Here is an 18695-nt window from a genome sequence, read left to right as displayed (position 1 = left end):
CCATTCTAGGCTGGGTCTTGTGTAATGAGAGAGGATTAATTAGCAATCTTGTTGTGCGATGCCCCTTGCGGAAGAGTGACCATAATATGGTAGAATTCTTCATTACGATGGAAAGTGACACAGTTAATATAGAGACTAGAGTCCTGGACTTTAAGAAAGGTAACTTCGACGGTATGAGACATGAATTGGCTAGGATAGACTGGCGAATGATACTTAAATGGTTGGCGGTGGATAGGCAATGGCAGACATTTAAAGATCACATGGATGAACTTCAACAATTGTACATCTGTGTCTGGCGTAAAAATAAAACGGGGACGGTGGCTCAACCATAGCTTACAAAGTAAATTAGGGATAGTGTTAAATCCAAGGAAGAGACATATAAATTGGCCAAAAAAAAAAGCAGCAAAACTGAGGAATGGGAGAAATTTAGAATTCAGCAGAGAGGACTAAGGGTTTAATTAGGAGGGGGGAAATAGAATATGAGAATAAGCTTGCAGGGAACATAAAAACTGACTGCAAGCACTTCTACAGATAGATGAAGAGAAAAAGATTAGTGAAGACAAATGTAGGTCCCTTGCAGTCAGAATCAGGTGAAGTCATAATGGGGAACAAAGAAATGGCAGACCAATTGAACAAATACTTTGGTTCTGTCTTCACTAAGGAAAACACAAATAACCTTCCGGAAATACTAGGGGAACAAAGGTCGAACGAGAAGGAGGAACTAAAGGAAATCCTTATTAGTTAGCAAATTGTGTTAGGGAAATTGATGGGATTGAAGGCCAATAAATTCCCAGGGCCTGATGGTCTGCATCCCAGAGTACTCAAGGAAGCAGCCCTAGAAATAGTGGATGCATTGGTGGTCATGTTCCAACATTCTATAGACTCTGGATCAATTCCTATAGACTGGAGGGTAGCTAATGTAACCCCACTTTTTAAAAGAGAGAGAAAACAGGGAATTATAGATTGGTCAGCCTGACATCGGTGGTAGGGAAAATGTCAGAATCAATTATTAAAGATGTAATAGCAGCACATTTGGAAAGCAGTGACAGGATCGGTCCAAGTCTGCATGGATTTATGAAAGGGAAATCAGGCTTGACAAATCTTCTAGAATTTTTTGAGGATGTAACTAGTAAAGTGGACAAGGGAGAGCCAGAGATTAGTGTGCAAAATAAAAGCACATGGTATTGGGAGTAATGTACTGACGTGGAGAGAGAACTGGTTGGCAGACAGGAAACAGAGAGTAGGAATAAATGGGTCCTTTTCAGAATGGCAGGCAGTGACTAGTGGGGTACCGCAAGGTTCAATGCTGAGACCTCAGCTATTTACAATATTCATTAATGATTTAGATGAAGGAATTAAGTGTAATATCTCCAAGTTTGCAGATGGCACGAAGCTGGGTGGCAGTGTGAGCTGTGAGGAGGACGCTAAGAGGCTACAGGGTGACTTGGACAGGTTAGGTAAGTAGGCAAATACATGGCAGATGCGGTATAATGTGGATAAATGTGAGGTTATCCACTTTGGTGGTAAAAACAGGAAGGCAGAGTATTATCTGAATGGTGACAGATTGGTAAAAGGGGAGGTGCAACGAGACCTGGGTGTCATGGTACATCAGTCATTGAAGGTTGGCATGCAGGTACAACAGGCGGTGAAAAAGGCAAATGGCATGTTGGCCTTCATAGCTAGGGGATTTGAGTATAGGAGCAGGGAGGTGTTACTACAGTTGTACAGGGCCTTGGTGAGGCCACACCTTGAATATTGTGTACAGTTTTGGTCTTCTAATCTGAGGTAGGACATTGTTGCTATTGAGGGAGTGCAGCAAAATTTCACCAGACTGATTCCCGGGACGACAGGACTGACATATGAAGAAAGACTGGATCGATTGGGCCTGTATTCAATGGAGTTTAGAAGAATGAAAGGGGATCTCCTAAAAACATATAAAATTCTGACGGGATTGGACAGGTTAGATGCAGGAAGAATGTTCCCGATGTTGGGGAAGTCCAGAACCAGGGGTCATAGTCTAAGGATAAGTCATTTAGGACCGAGATGAGGAGAAACTTCTTCAGAGTTGTGGGCATGTGGAATTCTCTAGCAGAGAAAGTTGTTGGGGCCAGTTCGTTAGATATATTCAAAAGGGAGGTAGATTTAGCCCTCATGGTGAAAGGGATCAAGGGGTATGGAGAGAAAGCAGGAATGGGGTACGGAAGTTGCAGTATCAGCCATGATCATATTGAATGGTGGTGCAGGCTCAAAGGGCCGAATGGCCTACTCCTGCACCTATTTTCTCCGTTTCTACTATCTCGCTAGCTCAGATCTCTTCTCCCCCACTTTTTGAATGTTCAGATCAACTTAAATCCATGTTGGCAGGCGATGGATCGTGAGTTGACATTTACTCTCTCTGTCAGAAGCTAAACGTGTGTAAATTATCAGGGCTCCAAATTCAAGGGAGCAACATTTCAGCATGAAAATAGCTGTGAGCCTTTGCACTGGCTGAGGAAAAGGATAAACACTGATGTGGTTTTACACTTAAATTTTATTCACATGGAGAAACAATAGCATTTAAAAAATATATATCTAAACAATTTTGTAGAAACACAGGACATGCAATTTTAGCTATGATTTAAGGGACAGGTGGGCACAAAAATCATGTGCGGAAGAACTTTATTTTAAAAGATGAAACTTTTAAAAACCATGTAGTTGCTATACAGTAGTGCATAAAACAAATCTGGCGAAGAGGATATTTTCTTCACCTCAGGAGGAGGAAAATACAAACCGACAAGTGGAAAGGAAGACTTTAATAAAACATTGTGGTTATCTGATTTTCACTGAATGTGTGTGTAAAGATACCTTACAAGGTACTTGTCTAATTTGCACAACTCTATGGGTCATTTGAGCAATGACAATTCAATAAAATATATTTTTCTCTCATTACAAAATACTCTTAATTACAACAGTTCCGTTGCCAACTAAATCACACAATCCCACAATTGATCTTTGTAGCTTCTCTTGTAGTCACAATAAAAAGGTATCATTTCGGAACCCTTACTGGACTAAACACTCATCCCAACTGATCACTAAACTTAAAATGTTATGATTGATAACCTATGTATACTCCTTGGAGTTTAGAAGAATGAGAGGTGATCTTATTGAAACATATAAGATTCTGAGGGGGCTTGACATGATAGATGCAGAGAGGATGTTTTCCCTTATGGGGGAATCTAGAACGAGGGGGCATAGTTTCAGAACATGGCTTCGCTCATTTAAAACAGAAATGAGGAGGAATTTATTCTCTCAGAGGGTCGTGAATCTTTGGAATTCTCCACCCCAGAGAGATGTGGAGGCTGGGTCATTGAATATATTTAAGATGGAGATAGACAGATTGTTGTATGATAAGGGAGTCAAGAGTTATGGGAAGCTGGCAGTGAAGTGGAGTTGAGGCCAGGATTAGATCATCTTATTGAATGGCGGAGCAGGCTCGAGCGGCCAAATGGCCTACTCCTGCTCTTATGTCTTATGTTATGTTCTTATGTAATACATAATAGGTTTACCGCAACACAGTTCTTACCAGTCAATCAAATCAAACAGTGTTTTATATTGCTTGTAATGTAATGAATAAAGCTTCTATTAACTAACAAAAAAAAGCTGCAATGGCTGAGAGTCGATCACAAGCCCAGTGCTGAGATTGACAAGGAGGAGTAAAACTTGTCCCTGGTGTCTTATACAACTTTAAATTACCGCTCACGGGCTGGTGCAAGTGTCTATGCTTACAGTCCACAACTCATCTGCGCATATTTTAAAAGCAGTTTGGGAAGTAATGGAAGGGAAGGGGTTTCCCGATGAGTGGCAGCGAATGATAAAACCTCACGCCATCACTTGCGAGAATCTATTGATATTATTCGTGACAAAGTTTCAGGGAGCTAGGAATTGTCAACAGCATTCCGTGAGTTATGAACACGTGTTTGGGCCGCACTTCCCCACCAGTCCTGACGTTAAACTCTACGGTCAGGATTTTCACAGCAATGGTTAGGAATTTCTAGTTCCTATAAAAGGCGCACTTCCGAGTGAGAGAGCAGCTCCGAGCTGCCTCGGCAGCACCACTTTGCTTTAAAAAAACCTCAGGAAGGCAGTGAAAAGATCCGTTTGTGAGCCACTCTGAGTAATAAATCACTCTGCACAACGAAACACTTGGCCTACCTAGAATTTGGAAACTAGTTTATTTTCTAATTAAATCTTAAGACATGTCAGGCATAACATACTGCAGCAGTGCACAGTGCAGCAAAGGAGGCGGCACTTACATACTACAGCAGGCCGCTTAGAATGCAAGCAACTGAGGAGATCATCATTTCTGAATAAAAAGAAAATGAAAGCAGGCAAGTTCCTCACTGCATTTTTGGCTTTGGGGTCAATTTTAATTGTCCCCGTCAGACAGGGAAGGGGCGGTAGTGAGTCCATTTCACACCCCACCCGCTGTTCCTTTTGATTGGCTTAAACAGATGGGAACATTGAGCGGTGTGAGCAGGCAGCTGAGCTGCTGAGATCACCCCGTTTGCTGCACTCCCAACAGCTTTCAGAAAAGTGAGGTAATGAGTCTAGCACTGGCACAGTATTCGTCTGAAGAGAAAGGTGAAAGTTTACCATTGGCCTAGAAATTGGCCCACATATGTCAATGGAAATATTTACAGCACCGTGGTAGAGGAGTGATGTAATACTTCCAGTGAGCAACGTGCTGAAAAGGGCAGCTTTTACCAAACCGAACATTCTCGCCGATACCTATCCACACACATCTGCAGTAACAGCATTGACACTAGGCTAACATTTTATTAAAATACAAGGCGCACTCCCCCTGTGGGTACATTGTATGCAGCTCTCAACTTGCACCATACATGGAGCTTGGTAGCACTTATACATATCCTTATATCAAATCACCTTATATCAGCCAATGATTAGATGTAGCCAACATCAAACTATTAATTTCATAAAAGATCAACAATTTATGAATGGATTTATAAAAATATTTCTACAACTAGTTTTCTAAAGTCCTAATTAAGGCTGGATTAGGCTAATGAAAATTGTGCAGAGACTTGAGGTATAATAAATAAGAGATTGATGCTGCATATTAAACTACTCACAGCTCAAGTACTGCATTTCCTCTCCCCTCCTCCACCCCCACCCTCAGCAATGTGCTAGTTGCATTATGGAGATCAAGGAATAAAAATTCATCTGGGCTGCGAGGGTAGCTTGCACCTGAACCTGGTCCGAGGATCCATAGAAATCGGTCCTCGGGGCTTCATCTGAATAATTGTGCCTTCACAGGCAGCTCGCCCGATGGGACACATCAATTTCAGGTCATCTGCCTCACTGGGTAGCAGCCCTCAGGCAAGTCCCGGGGGCTCTCAATCACGGCATCTGTGGAATCGGGGGAGCATTCTTCTTCCACCTGGATCCAGAAGATGATGTGTTTTTAATAAGCCTTACAATAAAAATTCATCTGGGCTGCGAGGGTAGCTTGCACCTGAACCTGGTCCGAGGATCCATAGAAATCGGTCCTCGGGGCTTCATCTGAATAATTGTGCCTTCACAAACACTTGCTTGGTGGTTGTGGGGGTCACTGAAGAATCCCAAGCCAGGCAGGCCCAACGTCTACCCCTCTCATCAATGACAAAATGGGTCAATTTCCAAGGGCCTATTGCCTATTAAAAGCATCCGCCAGGGGTTACCTCCAAGGTGGGCCCCATGAATTTGGCAGCGAGACCAATGCCTGGGTAGATTGGGCCCATCCCATCGCCAAATCGGTATGCTTTCCAACCATTTTTTGGGCATATAGCCAGTGCCAAGCATACCGATTTCTACTCCCAAGATAATCATGCAACCAGATAAACATGATGTATGCAGAAGTACAGCTATTTCATCAATTTATCTACATTTCAGGGCCAAAGGCATGTATATTGACCACTGAACACCAATCTGCGGTTTATTTTAAGGTACCACCAGATTTTAGAATTTTCCATCTATTTCTGAAACCCCATTAAAAGACCATGAAAAACTAATGCGACTCCATTTTATAGTCATCACAGCAAAAAAGAAAACACTAATCTATAAAGTGGAATAATTTTTCACTTGCAGTCAATTTTCCATACTTTGTACTTGCACAATTTACTGCTTAGTTAAAAGTTACTAATATTGGCCCGATTCCATAACCCTGCTTCCTCATCTGCTCCCTGATCTGAACAATCCTCTTGTACACTGCCTGCATTATGTTCAGTGGTTGCAACAGCTGCTAACTTCCATGATGAGATAGGAGGGCAAATTCAGCAATCGCACACTCCCAGCATTGAGCCGCACTTGAAGGGAATTTACCCCAAGGTGAGCACTGCAGGAGTAGTAATATATACATGTTACCCTTTGTGCTTGTGAACATCAAGGTGTTAGTGCTGTGGAATGAAAGTCTTGTCATTTCACACATCCAGGGCCAGCATCAAGCACTCCCAGGTCAGATATAACAGTTAGATGTCGAGTAAAAACTCACTTTACTGCGTCCTAGGTCTTAGCCCCAATATCAGAAGAACGCTGCATCAGTGGGCCATTTCCCACAACAGTCATTTGGGGCTTGAATGAGAATACCAATTAGTGTGACCTTTCTGCTGTAGGCTGAGAGGACTCTTACAGCATGCAGAGAGACTTTAATCCAATCAGTCCAAAATGGATTAAAATTCAGATCCCAGAGATGAATGCCAGTGTCCAACCCACTCACCTTTCTTCTAGTTTCCAGATTCCTAATCGCCTTAATGAGCCGGAAAACCTGCCCTGCAGTGCTCAGCTCCGGCTCTCATTATGGAAGCTGGCAGCGTTCAAGATTTTACTCGACAGAACTTATATTAAGGGTGAATTCGCTGTTGGAGGAGCAATAGGACTGGGGTTATGGAAAAGGTTTCACATTTGTATACAACAGCCCAATTTAAGGATCATAGTAATATTTATGCAAGGATAATTATAGCAAATTAATTATATTTGTCAGTCCTTTTGAAGCAAGTGAAGAATATTTTTTTTAAGCTTTCCTACCGGTAATTTAGCTGTGTGCAGGACACTGGAGACATTCGCAGAAATTCCCAACTCGCTACCATAGCTTTGGTGGAAGATCAGTGGAAAACTCCAAATTAATGCATAAACATGGTTAAGCGTTAGATTATGGTGGGCAATCAGAAGGAAATTACTGGTGCCTACATTTACTCTCAATATTGTGTAGGAAAAATAAACCAAAAGAAAGAGAGCATTGAATGGAGCAAAGAATCTCTAGCAGGGTGCAATGTGTGTTACTGGTGGATTTTCTCTAACTGCGTGTCATGTGGGAGCATAACAAATTTCAATGGGCAACTAATACCAGCGCAGGCTCTTTCACCACTAAAATACAAGGACAGTTCTACAACCCCACTTCACGACTCATTTAACTAAATATCAGTGAGCTGTTCCTGAGAGTTGCAGGACTCCAGCTTTGGATAGTAAACTCGTGGATTGTGATGAGTATCGTCTGTGCCCACTGTGATGTTCATGCACAGCGGCTACACTCTCACGTCATCAAGTCATGGGAGTAGTTCACGCCATCCATCATAAAAGAGAAATGCTGTTGAGTGTGACCAGGAATAAATATCACAAGGCTGCATTGTGAAAGTGGTGCAGGACCTCCAGTGGTCTTCGCCTGTATATTCACTCAGTCACACATGACGATGGTATTTTCACAATAGCAATTTCTAGGGCATTCAGTAATACAAACTACACTCAACTGGAGGTTTTGGATGCCTATTGAAAGCTCTTTAGTAGTTTAACAATGATTATCAGAAGAAGTGAACTTTACACAGGAACAGAAAGTCCACAATGATGACATCCATTAATCTCAGCAAGCAAGAACTGATGGTAATCTACAATAGCTAAATAAGTGAGCAGAGAGTGGTCTGACCTGAAGAGTAACAAAACAAAAATCATTAATGACAGTTCTATGAAGAGACTGACTTGCACCCGGGGCTTTGGTCCGCTTTTAATGCCTGGGGGCTTGGTGTGTTTTTTTTGTAATTCGTAAGGAAGTTGTTTTCAGAAAAACAGTTCTGGAATACAAAGCTAGCACAACAAAATATTGCCTAGTGATTACAGAATGGGAAGTGTTCACATCACAGCTGTAAAGTCAGAACTTGGAGTCCAGGGAGTAAGGCATCACAGCTGGTCCACCATGTGTGTCCTCAACTGTTAGCAGTTGTTAGTAGTAGTTGTTGGATTACCACATCGAAGATCACTGATGGTGCAGCAAAGCACTGACTGGAGTCTTTAAAAGGGAGTAAAATATTATGCCCTCACCGAGTCCGAAACCTCGAGACAACTGCCTAGCATCCTTAAAAAAAATGTTTTATTCAGTCTCGAGATACAGGTGTCACTAGCAAGGCCAGCATTTATTGCCCATCCCGAATTGCCCTTGAAAAGAAGGTATTAGTGAGCTGCTATTTTGAACTGCAACAGTCTGTTTGGTGACTGTACTCTTCCACCATGCCATGCCGTTAGGGAGGGAGTTGCAATATTTTGACCCAGAAATTCACAACACCCAGATTCAATTTTAAGGTATATAGTGTTTGAACAATTTCTACTTGCTTCATTCACCGAGATTTAGTACCAACTGACAGCTATCAGTTGACTTTCAGTTTAAAAAATGGTTCAAGTTTCATTGCCCACAGTTTATTCTTGTTGATTTTCAGGCAGCATATAAAATGTCACTCAGAGTTACTGCAGGTTGCAAAACCTGAAGATTTATTCATTTTTCTCAAAGGAGAATCTGTACAGCAGCCAATCATCTGGGACCCACAAGTGAAAGCAGGAACACTGCATTTAGACAGCAACTTTTGGATTGTGATGAGGATCACCTATGTCCACTGTGATGTTAATGTACAAGGGTTTATGTTCTTGTGTTAGCAAATTGTAGGAGCAGGAGCTCAAACCATCTTTGCTCCAGACTTGTGGAACTTTCTTTAGTAGCGTCATCCTGTGAAGATGAACAGAAGTATGAGAAGTGCTATGATCAAGCAAAAAAACCCATGAACAGATTTATTTTCTGAGCAAGTACTAGAATATCAAATGTACTACAACAACAATCTCTCATAGGGGAGAAAAAGTTAATCAAACCACAAAAATAAATTTAAAACTCATATTAGGGAGAACTTCCTTATTGAAAACGTGATAAATGTATTTGAGACAAAGATACTAGGAATGACTAGGAATGCAGTTGGTGCTATAATTAGAAAGGGCGCTGAGCACCTCGAGTCTCATCGCTGAGAGCATGCAGAAATCAAACGCAGGCAGCGGAAAGATTGTGCGGCAAACCAGTCCCACCCACCCTTTCCCTCAACGACTATCTGTCCCATCTGTGACAGGGACTGTGGTTCTCGTATTGGACTGTTCAGTCACCTAAGGACTCATTTGTTTAGAGCGGAAGCTAGTCTTCCTCGATTCCGAGGGACTGCCTATGATGATGACTAGGAATGCAGTTGGAGCTATAATTAGAAAGCTGCTACACTGGGAGAATTAGAGCATTAGTGAAATAAGCCGGAAGATTCTCCTGTCCTCGGCTTTTCTCACATTCTCAACATTTTTCAATCTAGTTCCAGCAAAGTTTTATTAAAGCTGGCCGGGTGGCTCAAACTTGGGTGAAATAATCCTCTGATCAAAATTTTTATTGGCTGGGATTTTGTGGTTGTAATGATGGCAAAACAGTCAGCAACTGTGCAACTTCTGGCGTCCGCCCGTGCGCGGTTAAACTCGTAAATCCAGTAGTAGACTCCTTGCTCCTCCACAAGGCACGCTGTTGAAGACCACGCAGATGGCAATCTTTTTGAAATCACTGAACTGACGAGAACTTTTATTTCTTTGCTCTAATATCGCTGTTAAAACCCCATACAAAATTAAGCCTCGTTCAATGAGGTGCAACTGGGTTTTTAAACTTGGTTTCTAAGTCATAATCACTGCTGAACAATCACTTGTCCCTGAAAAGCTAATTTTATTTGTGGAACGTCAAATGTTTCCATGATAAAAAAAAAATCTGTATTTTAAATATAATAATTTTGTTTTACAGTTTATGATATTGCAGCTTCTAGCCATATCCTACATGTATGTTCCAATTTTTATTTGTCTCTAAAATTTATAAGTGAAGGTAATCAGTACATTTTACTTCTTGGTTTGCTATCTGAGAATTCTTCAATGTGATTAGCTGCTTAACCTGTTTGATGACATCATTGCTGCTGGACATTGGAGAGCCCCTAGACTTGGCACCAGAATCAAATCAACACTGGGAAAGGTGAAAAATCAATGCCACAGAGACCGTTAGATTTTTGTGTGTAGCTTTCTTCGAGGTCAGCGGTGAGTGCCATCATTTCCCCATTGACTGCAAAATCTGGGCCATTATCAACTTGCAACAGTTAGTTCATCCCATCATTGTGTTCCTCACACTTCCCATCGGTAGAAATTGTAATGACTTTGGCAATGAAAACTACTGAGACTTATGGCAGGTGAGGAATCAGAATGCATGGCTCCAAAAATCCATGAAGACAAGAGACAAAGTGAAGTTAGCCCCAAGTGATAATGCTCAACGCAACTAAGCTGCAAAAATTATACTTGATTTTTTCAGGCGCCCATTCATCACAATATCAAATGCAACTGTTTTTTTTAATAAAAAGGATGAATTCGTTTCAAGCTAAACTAAAGCTGTTACTTTACTGCTGCAATATTCTCGTAGATTTTTAAACTTTATTTTAAATGGTTGGCACTTTCGATGTCAGGTAAATGATCAGTTTAGGAGCAGAATTACACTTGGGCCAAACTCCATCATTCCAGTACATACAACTTAGATCGCAAGATATTTTGATTTAAATAGTAACTGGGACTGTTGTGCACCCATGAGTTCAAAAAGATTAGCATGTCAGGATTTGAAGCAGAACAAAACCATCAGTCACAATTATACAGTACTGATAAGGCTATAAAAACAAACATAAAAAGCTGATGTTTATAAAAATTGTAGCCAACCTACCAAAATCATAGTACAAGTATCTGTGCAACGCACCAGGATATTTGTATTAAAGACAAAGAACAAATTTAGTCCCAGACATAAACCACCACAGATTGTTCTGTAACATGGTGACACCGTGACCAGAGTAGATCTCAGATCGAAGACACCAAATGATGCTTTTATAAAAGAAAAGCAAATACACAAACTTGCACATCTACAAACATGGGGTTGACCGGTCCCACTGAATTAAGTTTCCATTCCAACCCACCTTTCACGATTGACTTCATTTCCATGATCTCTCGTGTGGAAAGTCATTGTGTATCTGGCTACCTCAAGAGGGGGGCGCACAATTTTCATTTTGTGCAGCTGAACTCTGAAAAATAAAACTGGCCATTAGTACAAAGCACTTGTGTGCGACAAATAAAATGTCACTTTTCTGAGGGAGGACAAGTAGTTATTTATTTTTTGTTTTATTCCCCGAGTTAATACGTGGCAGCACATTGCGGTACTCATATGTTAACCATTTTAATCTACATTTTATTCCACATGGATTCAACAAGTTTTTCTTTTCCCTGACCTATAGTCTTGCAGGTGATTTAATACAGTAATAAATCATCTCAACTGTATGTAAATGCACCTTATATCACCAGAGATGTGCTTGGGAGAGATAGCTGCCTCCATTGCTTTGCAGTATGCAAACCTACCCTAAACTCAAACTTAGTTCCTCTGTAGGAGGTTAAAAAAAGGGAGTATTTTCAATAGTAATAACTTACATAGAAATTAGGTGCAGAAGCAGGCCATTCGGCCCTTCAAGCCTGCACTGCCATTCAATAAGATCATGGCTGATCATTCAACCTCAGTACTTGGGAGTACTTTCAATAAATTACTATTCCAGGTTGGTGTGGTGCTCAGATTTATAGCTAATTATATAAAACACGATCCAAGTAACTCACTTTGGGAACAGGGAGGAATTCTAAATCAATGATTGACCTTCCTGCCATCTTCCATACCCTTCTCTGTAATTCTGATCTATCTACAGCACTACAGAAACAAACACTTCCCACAAAGGCCAATATTAATTACGTATAATAGCCTGGGGGAAACTGCATTTAATTCCTCAGCCATCAACTTCCATGCAGCTTATTCCTCCCTCTTCACACAGTCAGTGGTTTTGCACTACTGACAGTGCCACCCTAGAAATAGTGGATGCATTGGTGATCATTTTCCAACAGTCTATCGACTCTGGATCAGTTCCTATGGACTGGAGGGTAGCTAATGAAACACCACTTTTTAAAAGAGGGAGAGAGAAAACAGGCAATTATAGACTGGTTAGCCTGACATCAGTAGTGGGGAAAATGTTGGAATCAATCATTAAGGATGAAATAGCAGCACATTTGGAAAGCAGTGATAGGATTGGACCAAGTCAGCATGGATTTATGAAAGGGAAATCATGCTTGACGAATCTTCTGGAATTTTTTGAGGATGTAACTAGCAGAGTGGACAAGGGAGAACCAGTGGATGTGGTGTATTTGGACTTTCAAAATGCTTTTGACAAGGTCCCGCACAAGAGATTGGTGTGCAAAATCAAAGCACATGGTATTGGGGGTAATGCACTGACGTGGATAGAGAACTGGTTGGGAGGTAGGAAGCAGAGAGTCGGGATAAACGGGTCCTTTTTAGAATGGCAGGCAGTGACCAATGGAGTGCTGCAGGGCTCAGTGCTGGGACCCCAGCTCTTTACAATATACATTAACGATTTTAGATGAAGGAATTGAGTTTAATATCCCCAATTTTGCGGATGACACGAAACTGAGTGGCGGTGTGAGCTGTGAGGAGGACGCTAAAAGGCTGCAGGGTGACTTGGACAGGTTAGGTGAGTGGCAAATGCATGGCAGATGCAGTATAATGTGGATAAATGTGAGGTTATCTATTTTGGGGGCAAAAACACGAAGGCAGAATATTATCTGAATGGCAGCAAATTAGGAAAAGGGGAGGTGCAATGAGAATGGGTGTCATGGTTCATCAGTCACTGAAAGTGGGCATGCAGGTACACCAGGCGGTGAAGAAGGCAAATGGTATGTTGGCCTTCATAGCTAGGGGATTTGAGTATAGGAGCAGGGAGGTCTTACTGCAGTTGTACAGGGCCTTAAGTGAGGCCTCACATGGAATATTGTGTTAGTTTTGGTCTCCGAATCTGAGGAAGGACGTTCTTGCTATTGAGGGAGTGCAGCGAAGGTTCACCAGACTGATTCCAGGGATGGCTGGACTGTCATATGAGGAGAGACTGGATCAATGGGCCTTTATTCACTGGAGTTTAGAAGGATGAGAGGGGATCTCATAGAAACGTATAAGATTCTGACGGGACTGGACAGGTTAGATGCGGGAAGAATGTTCCTGATGTTGGGGAAGTCCAGAACCAGGGGACATAGTCTAAGGATAAGGGGTAAGCCATTTAGGACTACGATGAGGAGAAACTTCTTCACTCAGAGTTGTTAATCTATGGAATTCCCTGCCGCAGAGAGTTGTTGAGGCCAGTTCATTGGATATATTCAAGAGGGAGTTAGATGTGGCCCTTACGGCTAAAGGGATCAAGGGGTATGGAGAGAAAGCAGGAAAGGGGTACTGAGGGAATGATTAGCCATGATCTTATTGAATGGCGGTGCAGGCTCGAAGGGCCAAATGGCCTACTCTTGCACCTATTTTCTATGTTTCTATGTTTCTTGCTGCACCTCCTGCAGCAAGGACTCCCAAGGCATCACTGGCCTGAGTCCCTGCACACAGGGAGCGTATGGGAAGGGGCTTGCCTCTCAAAGTTGAGTGAGGTCAGCCCTCCCCAACAGCCAGTGCAGCTGTGTCTGCGTCACAGGAAAGCACAGCTTGATTGTGGCAGACCTGATCGAGTCTTAGCTCTCAATCTCACCTCCAACTGTATTGCCCCAATTCCTTTTTCTATAAAAACACCGTCAGATGTCTCAAAGTCAGTTACACAATTCATTTGACTGAATTTTTAAAATAGAGGACAGAATTTCAAATGAACGTGCTAAGTGTTCAAACTTCCATGTCAGTAAGTCTCATGCGAAGCACCTTAAATGCTTTTTTTTTTAAAAAAAGAAAAGAAAAGATATGTTTCATCTAACAATTGTGTTGCTTCCTGAAAGAGCTCCAGTAAATCGGTTTGGCTCAGAATTATTATTTTCATTTGTTAAACGTTCTTGAATTAGTTTCCAATAGGCTCCCGTGCTTGCCCTACAATATCAGAGATGAGAAAGGTTGAATTCACTGAGCAGTGCACTCTCACTTGACTGCATAAATGAACCTATACAGGAACATGAGAGAGGAGACATCTTTTCATCAGGCAGCCCAGACTCAGCAGAGCTTAATTTGATACATATTTTGTTCAGAACAAGCTCAGTTCGATTATTTTGCATTGTATGACTGCAACAAAAATAAACTTATTACAACAGATGGGTAATTCTTCAAAATATCAAATCTCAGCATGGGCAGCACATTACCGAACCTACCTCAATTTCACTGTCATTTTAGATTCTTTGAGGTAAGTGTATGATGGGTACCGAGCAGTTAACACAATCAGGCCAAGAGTTTCTTTTTGGCTGTGTACATACTCAAAATGTACTTTTATGCGCAAGATAACGGAACAATCAAACTGCTGACAATAATCTGATGTAGGCAATTATCCAAATATTTTGAACAATTGCCGTGCTCGCACCAAGTGTATAGATGCACTGACTTACCTTATGCGAAGATCGTCATCCTCACCACCCCAACCCCAATAACGGTTAGAAAACCCATTGACTCGGGTGAACTGCTTCTTGGTCATTGCTGTTGCTCCACCGAAGTAACCTTTGTAGCGCAACCTTGTGTTTGGAAAAAGTATACATTTGTAAATGTTATTTTACCTGCAATTTTTTTTCTGCAAAGAGATAATTCAACTGTACTGCATATCAACGGAATCTGTAGGCGGAGTATTAAAATGGCATGGACCAAACTGGCTGCAAAGAAAGCACTATTTCCCCGTTTATAAACCCCAACTATCAGCTGAGTGGTGCCCGAAAGCTATTGCCCGATATCTGCACCATGCTTGTCCCCAACAGCTTTAACAAGTGCAATGAGGGCCCATCTAAAAATTCACTACAATCTCCAAACCTTTCATCTGAAAATGCAGGGCAAGTCTGCAGTACAGTTAATTTGTGCAGCAGATTTAAATCTTGACATGATCAGCATGCTGAAAGCTGTATGCTTTTGGTCAATGGAGAGCAATGTAGCAATTGTTTCCATTTAGTTACAATTTCACGCTTTATAACAAAAAAAGCTGCCCAAGGTATTCGAGCAATCTCCTTCCTCCTTAGATATTAGAAAGTATGAAAGCTTCCTTTATGAAACCAGAAGGCTCTGAAATAAAATGAATTAGAGCATTTTCAATGCAATTACCAGGGAGCCATGAGCCAGAACAGAAAACAGTTACCAATGCTGTCATTAATTTAGCAATTTCAGGATTATATATGAGAAATGGAAGTATCACCCCAGCGCAGTAGTAAGTGCTTGGAGACAGGTCAAATTACAGTCATCACTGCAACGTGACAAACTTGCATTGTAATTTAATTCCTGACATTCCCAAGTGAAAAAATGTCAGCACCATAATATCGCTTGCCCTGAAGAAAATCATACTCGTTGGCATTAACTGAATTAGTTACCTGACCAGTCATAGCAATTGCTAATCACTCAAAATGAACTGAAAATGAAGTATATGACCCCTATAAGTAAATAAACAGTAATACAGACAGCAGTGTTGATGGAGGAAATGGCATTAGTGACCAAAAATTGATATGCAAGCCATTCTTTGCAGAGACAAAACATGTACATCATAGCTGGTAAGGTGAGTAACTAAATCAACAAGGTTCAGAAGAGTAGCAGATTTTGAAGTACCTAACTTCCAACACATTAAATATCCCATCTGCTTTTGGATCAGTTGGTAAAGATGTTCTGTTGAATACTGCTATTTCTCAAAGTGTCACACCATTTACTGGATACCTTTTTAATAGGAACATTTATTTAAATGAAACATTCCCATATTTATTTTAACTACACCCTAATACAAAACATAGGATATACGGCACAGAAACAGGCCATTGGGCCCAACCAGTCCATGCCGCCGTTTATGCTCCACTCGAGCCTCCTCCCATCTTTCCTCATCTAAATCCATCAGCATAACACTCTATTCCCTTCTCTCTCATGTGCTTGTCTAGCCTCCCCTTAAATGCATCCATACTATCGCTTCAACCATTCCCTATGGTAGCGAGTTCCACATTTTCAACACTCTTTGGGTAAAGAAATTTCTTCTGAATTCCCGATTGGATTTATTTGATTATATTAATGGCCTCTAGTTATTCTCTTCCTCATAAGTGGAAACATTCTCTCTGCATCCACTCTATCAAAACATTTTATAATTTTAATGACTTCTATTGGGTCACCTTAGAAACATAGAAACATAGAAAATAGGTGCAGGAGCAGGCCATTCAGACCTTCTAGCCTGCACCGCCATTCAACGAGTTCATGGCTGAACATGAAACTTCAGTACCCACTTCCTGCTTTCACGCCATACCCCTTGATCCCCCGAGTAGTAAGGACTTCATCTAACTCCCTTTTGAATATATTTAGTGAATTGGCCTCAACTACTTCCCGTGGTAGAGAATTCCACAGGTTCACCACTCTCTGGGTGAAGAAGTTTCTCCTTATCTCGGTCCTAAATGGCTTACCCCTTATCCTTAGACTGTGACCCCTGGTTCTGGACTTCCCCAACATTGGGAACATTCTTCCTGCATCCAACCTGTCCAAACCCGTCAGAATTTTAAACGTTTCTATGAGGTCCCCTCTCACTCTTCTGAACTCCAGTGAATACAAGCCCAGTTGATTCAGTCTTTCTTGATAGGTCAGTCCCACCATCCCGGGAATCAGTCTGGTGAATCTTCGCTGCACTCCCTCAACAGCAAGTATGTCCTTCCTCAAGTTAGGAGACCAAAACTGTACACAATACTCCAGGTGTGGCCTCACCAAGGCCCTGTACAACTGTAGCAACACCTCCCTGCCCCTGTACTCAAATCCCCTCGCTATGAAGGCCAACATGCCATTTGCTTTCTTAACCGCCTGCTGTACCTGCATGCCAACCTTCAATGACTGATGTACCATGACACCCAGGTCTCGTTGCACCTTCCCTTTTCCTAATCTGTCACCATTCAGATAATAGTCTGTCTCTCTGTTTTTACCACCAAAGTGGATAACCTCACATTTATCCACATTATACTTCATCTGCCACGCATTTGCCCACTCACCTAACCTATCCAAGTCACTCTGTAGCCTCATAGCATCCTCCTCGCAGCTCACACTGCCACCCAACTTAGTGTCATCCGCAAATTTGGAGATACTACATTTAATCCCTTCGTCTAAATCATTAATGTATAATGTAAACAGCTGGGGCCCCAGCACAGAACCCTGCGGTACCCCACTAGTCACTGCCTGCCATTCCGAAAAGTACCCATTTACTCCTACTCTTTGCTTCCTGTCTGACAACCAGTTCTCAATCCACGTCAGCACACTACCCCCAATCCCATGTGCTTTAACTTTGCACATTAATCTCCTGTGTGGGACCTTGTCGAAAGCCTTCTGAAAGTCCAAATATACCACATCAACTGGTACTCCTTTGTCCACTTTATTGGAAACATCCTCAAAAAATTCCAGAAGATTTGTCAAGCATGATCTCCCTTTTACAAATCCATGCTGACTTGGACCTATCATGTCACCATTTTCCAAATGCGCTGCTATGACATCCTTAATAATTGATTCCATCATTTTACCCACTACTGAGGTCAGGCTGACCGGTCTATAATTCCCTGCTTTCTCTCTCCCTCCTTTTTTAAAAAGTGGGGTTACATTGGCTACCCTCCACTCGATAGGAACTGATCCAGAGTCAATGGAATGTTGGAAAATGACTGTCAATGCATTCGCTATTTCCAAGGCCACCTCCTTAAGTACTCTGGGATGCAGTCCATCAGGCCCTGGGGATTTATCGGCCTTCAATCCCATCAATTTCCCCAACACAATTTCCCGACTAATAAAGATTTCCCTCAGTTCCTCCTCCTTAATAGACCCTCTGACCACTTTTATATCCGGAAGGTTGTTTGTGTCCTCCTTAGTGAATACTGAACCAAAGTACTTGTTCAATTGGTCTGCCATTTCTTTGTTCCCCGTTATGACTTCCCCTGATTCTGACTGCAGGGGACCTACGTTTGTCTTTACTAACCTCTTTCTCTTTACATACCTATAGAAACTCTTGCAATCCGCCTTAATGTTCCCTGCAAGCTTCTTCTCGTACTCCATTTTCCCTACCCTAATCAAACCCTTTGTCCTCCTCTGCTGAGTTCTAAATTTCTCCCAGTCCCCAGGTTCGCTGCTATTTCTGGCCAATTTGTATGCCACTTCCTTGGCTTTAATACTATCCCTGATTTCCCCAGATAGCCACGGTTGAGCCACCTTCCCCTTTTTATTTTTACGCCAGACAGGAATGTACAATTGTTGTAATTCATCCATGCGTTCTCTAAATGTCTGCCATTGCCCATCCACAGTCAACCCCTTAAGTATCATTAGCCAA

General features: G+C 41.8%; 1 protein-coding gene across 3 annotated transcripts in view; it reads right to left on the bottom strand.

Moving 5' to 3' along the window:
- Positions 1-2545: 2545 nt before the first annotated feature.
- Positions 2546-18695, bottom strand: part of b4galt4 (UDP-Gal:betaGlcNAc beta 1,4- galactosyltransferase, polypeptide 4) — a 63238-nt gene continuing 47088 nt past the window's right edge. For all 3 annotated transcript variants that reach the window (XM_070893290.1, XM_070893292.1, XM_070893291.1), the window contains exons 5-7: positions 14785-14907; positions 11301-11405; positions 2546-9016 (exon numbers count right to left, since the gene is read on the bottom strand). In XM_070893290.1, the coding sequence (XP_070749391.1) occupies positions 8863-9016; positions 11301-11405; positions 14785-14907 (382 nt within the window). In that variant the 3' untranslated portion in view covers positions 2546-8862. The remainder of the gene's footprint in view (positions 9017-11300; positions 11406-14784; positions 14908-18695) is intronic.

Source organism: Pristiophorus japonicus, chromosome 11, assembly GCF_044704955.1.
Source record: "Pristiophorus japonicus isolate sPriJap1 chromosome 11, sPriJap1.hap1, whole genome shotgun sequence".
NCBI classification, from domain to species: Eukaryota; Metazoa; Chordata; class Chondrichthyes; family Pristiophoridae; genus Pristiophorus; species Pristiophorus japonicus.
This window is presented reverse-complemented; position numbering and strand designations above follow the sequence as displayed.